This window comes from Mastacembelus armatus, chromosome 8, assembly GCF_900324485.2.
Source record: "Mastacembelus armatus chromosome 8, fMasArm1.2, whole genome shotgun sequence".
Taxonomy (NCBI): domain Eukaryota; kingdom Metazoa; phylum Chordata; class Actinopteri; order Synbranchiformes; family Mastacembelidae; genus Mastacembelus; species Mastacembelus armatus.
The window spans coordinates 10,404,842-10,417,838 of NC_046640.1; the positions used below are offsets into that span (position 1 = coordinate 10,404,842).

A 12,997-nucleotide genomic window follows, 5' to 3' on the forward strand; every position below is an offset into this window, starting at 1 on the left:
TGCCTACGGAAACTGACCAGTGCTTGCATTTTGCTTGACAATGAAGCAACGCATTCTCTGTGTTGTGTGACTTGGTTAAAATCCAGGTCGACCTTTGTGCTTGTGCAACATTTCTGTCCTCGTCCCAAATGTGCTTGCATAGCAAACTCATGCGATCATCTTTATTCTTGCAGGGGCTTTACCAATCCAAAGATCTCAAGTCCCATTTTTACACATCTGCCACGTTCACTGCATATCCTGCTTGGCATTTGGTGGATTTGGTTAGGATGACACCTGCTGACAAAAGGGTTGTAGTGTCCCTACATACATGACATTTTATTGTTGAGAATTTCTCTACTGTGACGACACCATTTTCTGAATTTGGAGACTTTAATGTACAGAATAAAGCTAAATGAGACGTAAAATGACCAAACGCATAAGTCTTACAAGCAAACAAGAGGATTGGGAACTGTGTAGTGTACTTGTAAAACAAAAGGTGGAACTTAAAAAGATCAACTTCATCATCAACAGCAGTAACTGAAATTGAAACAACCCAATGTCTTATGTGTTTGATGTAAAACAGATTATCTTATATATATATATAGACTTTAATATATATATATATATATATATATATATATATTAAAGTCATTCCATTCAAATTAGATGAAGGATTTTTAAATGGTATAATGCAACCATCATTTTTTCCGACAAATAAATTTCAAATCAAATCATTCAATATCGCGTGTAACCTTAAGCTATAATCCAATAAAAATGCTGCCACAATAGAAACACCTTGAAAAAATGAAGAGCTAAATGTAAATGTTGAACTGGCTAAAAAAAAAGTATATATTTGCATTTTTGAACAAATCAGTTAGACGTGAATGTTGTTTTCTTTAATCCAAGTTCCTAATTTTCAACATGGCCCAGTTTCAACAATGCTGTCTTTCTCATGTCCTTCTCCTTCCACTTCTGTGTAACCTGGCTGTTGCTTCTGAAACTTAAAGGAGTGCCAGTAGCTCTTGCGCCGCTGAAAAAAAATCAAGCACAGAAAACAACATGCTTGATGTGAACATACACTATGTCAGCAACAGGTTGTCTCATGATGAAGGGACTGTTGAGTTCTCACCTGGATGAGGTAAAGTGGTGATGCAGCATTAGAATGGTAGTTGATATAAAGGGCTATAAGTATCAGAGCCAAGATTAACACAAGAGCAGCTGCTATACCAGCTATCACTCCTGTGTTGGCCAACCCTTCGCTCTTGGTTGAGGAATCTGTCTTCACATCTGTTTGAAGATGAAGACAGATTATTAAAAATCCCTTCATGTAGCATAGACATAAAGACTCATACAAGTATTAACTCACCATTTCCATTATTAAATATATGACTTTTGGTGTCATCTGAATGAGAACAGAAAGGAGTTATTATAGCATCAATGTGTGCTATTAATGTGAAATATTAGATACATTGTACTCTACTGTACATTGTCCAGACACATAAAATGACTAAGCCTCACCGTCACTTTCACAGCCTTTTTGTAGATGAGTCAGAGAGGTCACATCCTCAATTTCTGGTCTGATAGAAGAATCGGTAGAGCTGTAATCTCTGGAGTAATCCTCACAGGTTGTGTGTTTGCTCTGCCCATACACAATATAATATACACATCAGTCTCAAATGGCAAATAAGCAGCAAACCATTCAGCCATACCTCTTCTGAACAGGAGTACTCCAGCCATTCCTGTCTGTGTCTGTCCATTCCATCTGAACACCTAAAACACACAAAATGTTATATCAGTAGTGGTTAAAACTGCACTCTATCACAAAGAGAGCCAGCAGATTCCCTCACTTACCTCTGGAGTACATTACACCAGCTACAGCCTGAGGTTTGGTTGAACGCGTGGCAGAGCTCACAGCTGTCATGCTGCAGGCAGGCTGAACAGAGAGAACGAGGCAAGAAAACTGAAACCTGATTCAACGTTGATGCATGTAAATATGATGGATCATTAAAACAATTTTTTTCGACAGCTTCATGCTGACGTGGATGACTCACTAGGCAGGGCAGTGAACTCAACAGCAGAATGGTTGGCGATTTTTGTAGTGTCTATCTCAACACGATGGTACTCGTAAATCGTCTGCTGTTGGGCATCTGTAGCAGATATTATCTCAGGTTTATAGAATGCTGTTACAATAGCACATTACTAAAGCCCCTCAAGAGTGCTATGTTTTTTCTGGTGGCAGCGTATCTAAGAGAGCTGATGTGTACAGTACTTTGCTGCTAACCTTGTGACTGAGAAGAGGGTGACTTGATCATGAAGGCATCAGACAAACCAGCCTTCACTGGATGTTCAGCTGAACTGATCACATCTACTGGCAGTGGTATCTGGTAAACAAACGTTAAGAAGACCCATTAATATGTGCTACAATAGAAAGAAAGAAAAAGAACTATATGGACAGATGTGGAAATGCTACAGAGAAAACAAAGTAAAGGGGAGCATCTCACATCTCTGTAGCTAAAAGTGATAGTTCCTGTTTTATAAAGGGCAGCCTGAAAAGTGAAGGCGCCTTCTGACTCTTTGCCGGAAAGTCTGATTCGCTCCCACTGGATCACGAACACCTCACCTGAAAACGACAAAGGTCAAACAATGGTGTGTTTCTCAATTTTTCAAAAGGAAATGGACAACCTGAAAAACAAGGACATGTTCAAGTCTAGGTGGCATTGTTACCATTATCCAGGTATTGGACAGTGGAATCTTTGGAGTAGCTGGGGTCAAAATTCGCCATTAGAGGGGCGATGTACTGTGTTGCAGTCAGCATACGGTGAGTAATGTCCCCAGTGAAGATAAACCCTGAAAATGGCCAGATGGAAAAAATACATAAAGCTGAAGTATGACTTGTTATAGTACAAAAATCACTGCTTAGCTCTGAACATATGCAGAACAGGTCACTTGGACATCTGTTAGGAAATCAACAATGAGCAACAATACCTCCTGTTGCTATGGTAAGCTGTTTCAGGTAATGTCCATAAAAAGGAAAGTCAAACGACAAGGGAACTTTCTGTGAAAAAAGCAGGTACAAACAGAAACAGAAGTATATATAGTTATATATATTTATAAATAATTTTCAAACTAACTACAATACACACAACCTGCCTTTGTGGTTATGTTTTCAGTTTTTATCCTGAATCCTTAGCAAGAGGAGGTGAAGGAGGTTGCATCAAAAAGATATAAACTGCTAAATGCTTAGTAAGCATTTATATTTTGTCAATTAGAGATCATTTTCACACATCACATATAAAACACCAGTTTGCTTACTTTATAATGCCACCACCTGTATGCTCAGACTTAAAAGCTAACATTTTCAAAAGTTACATTAAGCCAGATGCTGTTTTTGATACCCTTCATGACCTGCATTATATTTTCAGCCATTCACTATATTTACATTTTGTTGTCAACCTCTGTATAGTACTTCATGTGGGTAGTTTTGGAATCGCCTAATACACGAGGAATTTACAGAGGACAGCACAGTATTTAATCAGTAATCACTGCTTTTACCCTGTGAGTTATATCCACATCAACATTTATTATCCTACAGTCATAGTAGCACAAACTGTGAACACTTAACTCCAAGTTAACTTTATTTATGGTATTCAACATAATATGCTTCTCATTATGTTCCCTTAGATTTAATCTTACTTATTCATTGGAAATGACTGGATAGCATGGTGATCTTGTCTTTGTATAAGGGAGCAGTGAGTTTGAACCAGGGACCTCTTGAGCTGCAAATGCGCTACCACTGAGCTTGCACCTGTGGACAATATGGTTCACACAGAGCACTACACATGCAAAAATTAGTATGTTGTCATCACCTTCAAGCAGCCTGTCTGTGATAAACATCTTTCTTAGGCTGATATAACTATTTTGCAATGCATTGAAGCAAAGACATAACTTGGCTGGGTAGAAGTGAGTCATTGAGGTTCCTGGGTGTGAACCTTCAAAATCAGATACTGTGATTAATAACTAAGATCCATAACAGCATGATTCATTCTCAAACTCCACATAAGTTTAAGGATCCATAGCACAAATGAAACAGCTGACTCTGGAATGATAAAGATGATTGCCCTTGAGTGCAGCTTTAGTTCTATCAAAATATACTAAAGACACCTGTCTTTTGATTTCCCAAGCTACAAGCACATTTTTCATCTTAGCTTCATCCATTAATAATCTAATATCAAAACTGTTCTTCAAATGACACGTCTTCAACTGTGTAACCTGGATTTGATGCTGTCATAATGCCAAAGTACTCCATTTCCACTAAGAGAATCCTGGTTTCGACCATCAGTGTTTATCTCGTGGTAGCTTTTGCTGTATGCAGGAGTTTCTTTTCCTTTGCCTAATCCTCCACATCATTCCGTGTTAAAGTGAGCTGTATGTATTGCACAGGTGCCAGGTGTTGGACAATAGAGATGAAGCCTGGGCAGGTGCTGACAGCCTCTGTTGCTCTTGGCATGTACCAACATTTCCCACTCCCTTGGCTCCCCCAGCAGTGTTACCATATGTTTCAAACTGAACTCCATCCAGGCTTCCTCTCTCAAAAAATGTTCAGGCAAAATTCTTTATTGTCAGTTTCTGTCTGTGTACTTGTTGCTGCTGCAGTACTTTAGTCCTCTGATACACCAAGGATATAGAAATGATGATTTTTGCTCACCCAGCAAAATGTTAAGTTGTTGTATCCAAAAAGCTTTATTAAACTCTAATAATTAAATCTGAAAACACCATGTTCTATGGATGACTTTCCATAGTAAACATGGCTGTTTAGACAAAAATCAACCCCTTTAAAGGGTTCATATCCAGTCATGATGAAATACATTCCACATGGCTTTACGGGGAGGGACCAGGGGACCTCTTGATCTGGTTTCAGATTGAATTATCTCTTTGAAAAAATAAAGAATCACCCAAAAACCTAAAATTGCTGGAGGGTTGCACTTAAGAAGTCCAACTCAGCAAGGATATGTGAATATGCAAGAGACTATGTTTGAGTATGTGTATGAAGATTAAGAATTGGTGGCTTACCTGTATTTTGAATAGATTTACCAGACATTTGAAACTTAAACAAGAAGATTACTGTAAGATCTTCACATGAAAACCCACTAAGAGAGCACACATGGCATGACTTTGTAATGAGGGGCCGCCCAGATTGGAACCAAGGACCTCTTGATTTCTAGTCAAATACTCTACCACTGAGCTACACCCCCTTGCAATGAATGTCACATTTTTTTCCAGTGGCCTGGGGTATTACTATCACAAATAAAAAGTTTCAGAAAAATTTTACAAAAATGTAAGTTTTGTGTGTAGAACTCACCACTGCCTGTTTGTATGAATTTGACAAAACACCATGGACTCTAACTTGACCATGTCGGACGTCACTCATGTCTACCCAAAGCTCATGTGTGCGCTGGTCTTCCGGGCCAAAACTACGCCAAGTGTAATACTTGCCAGAATCCTCCTTCCAGACAGAAAAGCACAGAGGATCAGAGGTGTTAATGGTGTGGCTGTGTTTAGAGAGGGCACCAACAGTGAACTGTGAACAAAGTTAAATTATATGTTTCTTCAAGTGAGTGGAAAAGGGTAAAGCTTGCTTTCCAAAAGACAGCAGTGTTTGACTCCAACTAAAACAAACAGAAATGTTAAAAGCAAAAAACAAAAACTGCCACAAACCATTAAAGTGATAAGAAAGACTGTGGTGGTGCAATTACCACTATGCGTGTCATATTGTCTGGCAGGATGTCAATGGATACACCTCCACCCAAGACTGCCCTGCTTAGCCTAGCACGGCCTGGAGATGACCTCGGGGCTCTGTGTGGAAGACCATCACCTCCAATTGACTCTTCATGCTGCTGTGACATCACATCGTACCAATCATCTATCAAACATATAAAACGTGTCAGATTAGCACGAGTGTTTTTTTTTACCCCTGGCAGCACCACCATACACTATTGGAAAACATTTCAGATGCTTGTTTTACTCATGCTCTCAAGAATGATGTTAACAGCTGTGGCTCATTGCTTAGTTAGTCATCTTAATGAGAAATTACAATTTGTTTTTGAATCTGTCGGATTTATGCTCATCAGTTAAAGCCATTGTTGAATGAAGACAAAAACAATAAAATTAACAGTTGCTGATGTTCATAAGGAACTGTCAAGTCCTATAAACAATGTAAACCATGTTTGATAGGCAAACTGGGGGAGGCAGGCTTTGTTTTAAAGATTGTTGTTGTAATTGATGACTTTCTAGCCACATACTCGAAGAAAAGATAAAGTATATCATTTAAAGTTAGACTGAGGTTTGGCTGGTTGTTTTTGGCTGATGGATAAAATTTATTAAGTGATTCATTATTAAATATCCATCCATCTTCTATACCCGCTTTTCCTGTTCAGGGTCACGGGGATCCGCTGGAGCCTATCCCAGCTCTCTCTCGGGTGGAAGGCAGGGGTACACCCTAGACAGGTCACCAGTCTGTCGCAGGGCCTCATTATTAAATATTTTCCTTGTTTTAGGAGAGAGTAAATGTGCTAACATGGGATATGTTTTTAATCACATTTTCAAACAAATTTGCAGTTTTGTGTAAAAAATTATAAAAATATATAATAAATATAATAAAACATTATTCAAGAAATTCAGAAAAATATTCTGCTCCCAACAATACACCTCCTCCCAAATCTGGTATAATGAATGCAATTTTTTTTTTTAGCAGGGATATAAAACTGTTTTCATAATTTGCAGATGTGTTAAGAACTTTCTAGTCAAGGTTACTCCAGCTAGCTAATAAAATATTTATTCCTGCGCCCATTAAAACACTCAAAAGATACATAGCAAGAATTATTTATTTTTAAAGGTTAATGAAAAGGGCATGATAAAACTCAGGCAATCTTGGATATATTTCAAATGATACAATCAATACTGAACATTCAGACCTCGTTAAATATGACTCCCAAATTTCTGGCAGACTGATTTATCTCATCTGTTTCCAAGTTACCAAGGTAGTCTCGTATCATACATTGCAGAAAGTAAAGGTTTCCAAATATAACAACATCAAGGTCATGTTTGCCCAACTAAGAAATGTTGATAAATGTAGAAACCAGGAGGAAGTGGCTTACAGATAAGAGCCTACCAGAGCTATCTTTCTTTTCTTTCTTTCTTTCTTTCTTTCTTATATAATTCTTTCCTATATAATTGAACAAGTAATTGAACAGCATTTTGAGGGTGTCACCAAAGAAACTGTCCACTGAGACACAATCAGCAGATTAAGTTAGTATCATTTTACCACCAACACTATCTAATCTATCCATCTATCGATTAAGGTTCTTTGGCTTTAGTATTGTGATTTCTAGCTTGTCTTTTCAGTACAATGCGATAATTTAACTGGTGATTGCGCCTTTTTTTACATACGTTACGGGACACGGCGGTGACGTCACGCGCAGGCTATATAAACCTCGGGAGAACACCGCTGCTTCGCGGGGTGTTTTATCTAACCCTAAGTAAGGGCGACCTCATGTACCTAATGTTTGCTGTTTTTGACTCCGGCTTTCAGCATGCTACATGGGGTTTTTGAAATAGCGTTGAAACCGTGTACGAAGCAGAAAAAGCCGAGACCATCACTCCGCCACGTTCAGTGTCCCGTCAGAAACACCGTGAATGACCCGCCGTGGTCAGCCTGGCTGCCGCGAAGAGTTGGCCTCTGCTGCTCCGGTGTTTTCTTGCCGGGAGTCTCGGTAACTGAGCAGATGAAAACTGAGCAGGGCGGCTCTACTCGACCCAGCAGTGGTCTGGTTAGGAAGCCCATGCTCAAACATCCTTTGCCCACTGAGTTTAAAGTTGTCGTTTTTCCACAATGTGGTCTAGTTCATGCTAATGCTAGCTGGCATAGTTAGCAGCACCGGCCCACACACACGTTCGTTGTTTTGCTTATTCCAGCCTGGCTACCTTTACTTTGTCTTTTAACCTGTATTTAGTTTGAAATCTGGAACTTCTGAAGGCTTTGACGTGAGAAAAACAACATACATTACCTGACTGGAGCCAGCTGTTATAGCCTGTAGGTCAGGTGGTGCTGCCTTTGCACACCTGATTCAGATAACCTGCAATAATGCCCCAACATGACCTGATTAACTTCTAAGGGCCCCTGGGAGAAAGGCTGAACTCACGCCTCTCACAGTGCGTTTTCCATTGTGTAGTGGTGTCTGAATTAAGGCGTCTATACAGTCCCCAGACATAACTCCCACTCCCTGTCTTACTAGCACATAATGACAAAATGGACATACAACTTAATCCTGCCTCAGTGTAGTTTTGCAGATGTTAAACACTGAGTAGTTAAACCAAGGGAGCCTCAGCTCAGTGCAGAGCATTTGTTTTAAATTAAAACAAAAAAAAAAAAAAACTGGATAACCAACAAGAAAACAAATTTCTGAATTATATATGACATATTGAGTTTGGGCACATTTCCATTCACCTCTAAACAGGTCCTATGGGTGCCAGCACCCAGTGCAGGTCGTCTTATACAGGCGAAAGTTAGCTGACGTTTTCATTTCCCTCCCACAGTCAGAAATGTAGGCCTGTGGGTCCCTTGGCTTTGTTATGTGCCAAACCCCTTGAGTTCAGACTATGGGACGTTGCCTGGTGAGGTCTGCTTTAAACATCACTCTGCATTCACAAAAAACTGATGACTTCCCCAGCCACTAAGACTCCAAAGCACCGTTTAACAAGTTTCTTAAGTGACAGCCCAAATGTCTTGGCCTCATAGGGAGCTGGTTGCATTTGTTCATAATTTTGTCTCCACCCTTTGATCAATTAAGTGTTGCGTCACAGTGCGTTCATGACAGTTAGCATAACATATATTAAGCCTAGACGTGATTTGAGCACAGGGTCCACCCTGTAATAGCATCTATGAGGTAAGAGTAGAAACAATGCGTGCAGAGATGTTAAGGTCTGCAGTGCAGCAGATAAACATGTTCTGTTTTGTAGAAGCTAGGATGAGTGCATATGATGAATATGCAGTTGCGGCTTATCAAGTCAGGTCATCGCTCGCACAGCCACTCTTGAAATCTCTGGCCGATAACCAAAACCGTGAGATGGGAGTCATATTGTCTAGTTTTCCAAGTAAAACTGCCAAAAATTTACTATCCACTCATCCATCCCCATATGAATTATTCACCAGGTCGCCCATGCCCTTTTGCTGGGTATTGTATATCAGTCCAAATAATATAAAAGAATACATTAGGTATAATAAAAACATGATTTTCAATTGATTTCCACAGACATTTTTCCAATACTCAAAGGAACTTTAGATGGATTAACGGTCATTCTAAATCTAAAAGTCTGTGATTTTCATATACAATACATATATAAACTTGCAGCGGTTGCACAATTTGGCCCACTTATTTTATAATAAATTATTGCTTATATGATTAAGTAGCACCCCTAAGTTTGCTTTAGGATGGCAGTGTTTAAAAAAAGGAAATGAGAGCAGCACCAAAGTGGAGCATGACAAGTTCCAGTAAGGTTAGACAGGAAACGGCAGATGTTTTGGAGAGAAATGTGACCTCTACCCACTCTTTTATGAGCCACCAAACCACGACATTTAGCTGCCTTTTTCTGTTAGTGGTCAGCTCAGAGCGGTCTGAGAGCACACACCCTTCCTGAGCAGAGGCTGGAGGAGCTGGCATGGAGTCCTCAGCGTCACCCACGATAAATTGCAGATGTGCAATTCCTGTTTCATTCCACTAAAGTTTCATGTAGATAATTCATCTATGTCCTGAGCATGTTTAAATAAAGTCTCCTATACTTTTGTTAACCGTTACCATGGTTAATGCTTTGAGAGGACAAAATAACCCAGAGGAGTCTTCAAAATGACAAATACAACTGATCCTTTAGAGGGTGCAGCAAAGTTATTTCACTGCAATTCCAATTTTGGCCAGGTCTTTTTAAGAAAACATGATTACACTACCTCACTCTTCTTCTATTATGGTGAAACTAAATCTCTGCATTGAAGAGGAATTATTTCTGCTTTTCATTGTCCGATAAGAGACATGACTCAAGGAGTCAGCATTCAGGCCAAAACTATTTCCCATGCAAATAATGTTCCAATTCACACCATAATTGAAAGAATAAGTTGATCAGCTGTTGGCAGGCACCTGTTTTTGTTTTTCCTAAAACATAGGCATGTTTTACTATCACAGATCAAATGATCAATGTGGGATCCACACAATAAGATCCTATCTATGATTACATCTTTCAAAACAGTCCTTTTCATTTAGTTTCTCATTATTCCAGTTTATGCTCAGCTCCAACATGTTTGGATCCTCTTCAACTTATTTGCTAAGCAAACTTCTCAGGGAGACAAGAGACAAGAAGCCAAACTCTCAGGTCATTGCTGGTTACACAATTCGTTTTCAGCATGGGGCTCTGTGTTTTCACAGTCTGGTTTAGACCCTGTAAATGGCTCTCTCGGGACTGAATTCATTTTTAAAAAACGAACAATATGTAATGTTAAGTGTCAAGGCAGAGAAATCATACAACAAACACCCTATATGGAGAAAACCTCCCTAAACTCAGCAGTACTGAATGACTTAACTTTTGATGAGGTTTTAATTAACAGACTTTCCATATTAGCTGAAGAGCCAACTAATATGATATACAGAGAAAAAATCATTTCTAATTTTCAGCTTTATATTGTATCTGATTGATCACAGATGGCTAATTTATGTGATAAATCACTGATGGGAAGAACGGGGAGGCAGCAGAAGAGTTTTTGAGTCAAATTCCTCAGAATTTAAAGCACATCTCCTGCAATTTATTCTGCACCCCCCACATAGTTGTGTTTTTATTAAGAAGTATGTAGCAATTGATGAATTCAGTCTTCTCCGAAACAGCCTCGTAAATGTCTTTGCCAGAATTTAGCAGGGAGGCAAGAGGAAAAACAAAGTCCAAGTCTAATTTTAAACTTGAGACAGGCTGTTTGTGGGTTGTTGTTTAGACTCTGTCGCATGCTTGTGGATTAGGGTATTTTTATTGTACACTTTATCGTAAAGTAGGTCATTCACTTTTGTGTGTAAAATGAAATGGGCATGCCCATCTGCTGCCTCATAGACTCCTATTCCAGTTCTGTAGTTTACAGTGAGTTTAAAAAAGCAGTAGCACACACACACACACTATTCATCTAAAAATGAAGATGAGTGTTAACTGTTCCTTTAACTGGAGAAGAATTAGACGAATGGTTGTGACAAGTTAGACAGAAACTTATTCACATGCAAAGTTTAATTGCACAGGCTTCAAAATATGAAATACCAATAGATAAAAAGAAAAGAAGCTGCAAGACACGCTAACTGCACCTGTAGGGGGAAGCATCTGTGTTACCAGGAGATGGTAAGGACAAACAATACTGGAGAGATTTAATCAAAGATCCTGGGCAGGAAAATAAACAAAGCTCACCTGTTTGTTGTTGAACCCAAATTTTAGCCAGCTCTGTGTGGTGCAGGCAGAGGAGTAGTATCAAGACACTGAAACACATGTTGGGCAGCAACAGATGTGTCTCAGCTTCTCTCTTCGTCTTTCTCTTCTACTCTTGGCAAAAGCTGTTTTCTTTGAATCCCATTTCCTCCCTGTGAATCTCGCTCTCTCCTCACACACCTCCCTGTTTCTAACTACACCCTTTCTCTCCTCCTCAGTGCTGTTCGCCCGTTGCCATGGTGATTACAAAGACACAGGGATCGGCAGATGAGGTTTTGCAGAAAAAAAGTCATCATCATCCGCACACTTTGAAAAAGCCTGGACATCAAGTTGTCCTCTTTCTGTTTTCTAAAACAACACAGTGCGTTCCTGTGTTTGGGATACCAGTGGCAACACAGCATCATTCTGATAAAACTATAAATCCCCTAATGCTGCTGGACAACAGCATTATTGGCTCCTCCCTCTCTCTAAACCAGCTGTGGACACAGTGAGAAATCTGACATCTGAAATTAGACAATGCTAGGCCTAAAATCCATGCTAGTTATGATATTACACATACCAAGTCAAGACTGTTTATAGTTCATCAAAACATTGTGCATCATGTTTTGCATCTTCTTTTGTTGAAGTTTAATTTCCAGCAGTTATGTTAAAAAAAAAAAAAGCTGTCTTTATTATGGCATGTAAAACTGACAAAAAGGGAGTTGGCTTTACAAGCACCGTGGCTGACTCTCTCTTAGTCACCACTTTCATCATTTCTATCTGCTTTGAGACCAAACACAGAATCCCGGCCAGAGAAAATGGCAGCAGAGCTTACTGGATGCTGGAACAACTGGATGGTGGAACAGCTGCAATGCTGATCAGTACCCTGTCCCATAAACACGGATGGGATCATAAACACGGTATACAGTGATACAACCGCAGGTGTAAGATGTCACACAGAGAGGTCATGCTGACTTTAAGCAAACACAAGTTATGTAAACATTAGAAGCAATACCACATGATTTTCACATCTCTTATTTTATGGCAATTAGAGATATAACACCTGTTGTGCAGATGTTGTTAGTACCACTTCTTTTAATGAAGTGATGCGGCGCAATCAGATAAAGCACATTTTTTTGTTACAGTAATCTGAAATTGTAGAACATTATTATGATCCAGTCACAATTCAGTCAAGATGTGGCTGGACTTGTCCAGCATGTCCAGGGGAACAGACTTGTGCAGCAGATATTTTGACTTGCAGAGGTGAAACTAATTTCATTAACAGTGTCTCAGTTCTGTCAAGTGATCTAGTAAAGCATGACAATAAGCCAGCATGCACAAACCTAAGAGTCTGGAACTATTTCACCTAAACTACATTCAGGTTATAATTACATAATTAATTTCACCTGTTTTCTTCTGCTATGACATGCTAAGACATGCCTGTGCACAAACATCAGCAGCTCTAAATCTAATACAAAACCTTTTCAGAATAAAAAACAAAAAACAACCTAAGGAATGTAGACAGAGGAAGAAGCTACAT

At 39.3% G+C, this 12,997-nt stretch overlaps 1 protein-coding gene and 1 non-coding gene across 2 annotated transcripts; both read right to left on the bottom strand.

Moving 5' to 3' along the window:
- Window positions 1-612: 612 nt before the first annotated feature.
- On the bottom strand, window positions 613-11,850 carry LOC113141108 (plexin domain-containing protein 1-like). Its single transcript, XM_026325331.1, has 14 exons — window positions 11,461-11,850; window positions 5,733-5,899; window positions 5,339-5,482; window positions 2,965-3,034; window positions 2,704-2,826; window positions 2,481-2,599; window positions 2,261-2,360; window positions 2,031-2,126; window positions 1,831-1,912; window positions 1,689-1,749; window positions 1,498-1,618; window positions 1,346-1,381; window positions 1,109-1,266; window positions 613-1,009 (listed from the first exon to the last, which is right to left on the bottom strand). The coding sequence occupies exons 1-14, from the start codon at window positions 11,537-11,539 to the stop codon at window positions 896-898; spliced, it is 1,470 nt and encodes a 489-aa protein (XP_026181116.1). The 5' UTR covers window positions 11,540-11,850; the 3' UTR covers window positions 613-895.
- trnas-aga (transfer RNA serine (anticodon AGA)) lies at window positions 5,160-5,231 on the bottom strand. The gene has a single exon. It is a non-coding gene; the product is annotated as a tRNA-Ser (tRNA).
- Window positions 11,851-12,997: the final 1,147 nt, after the last annotated feature.

Excerpts from the sequence above, each read along its gene's own strand:
- LOC113141108 (XM_026325331.1), bottom strand. The coding sequence starts at position 11,539 with ATGTGTTTCAGTGTCTTGATACTACTCCTCTGCCTGCACCACACAGAG. Across the intron at positions 1,382-1,497 it reads AAAAGGCTGTGAAAGTGACG|ATGACACCAAAAGTCATATA; the intron begins GTGAGGCTTAGT and ends GTTCTCATTCAG. Across the intron at positions 1,010-1,108 it reads CACCACTTTACCTCATCCAG|CGGCGCAAGAGCTACTGGCA; the intron begins GTGAGAACTCAA and ends ATTTTTTTTCAG.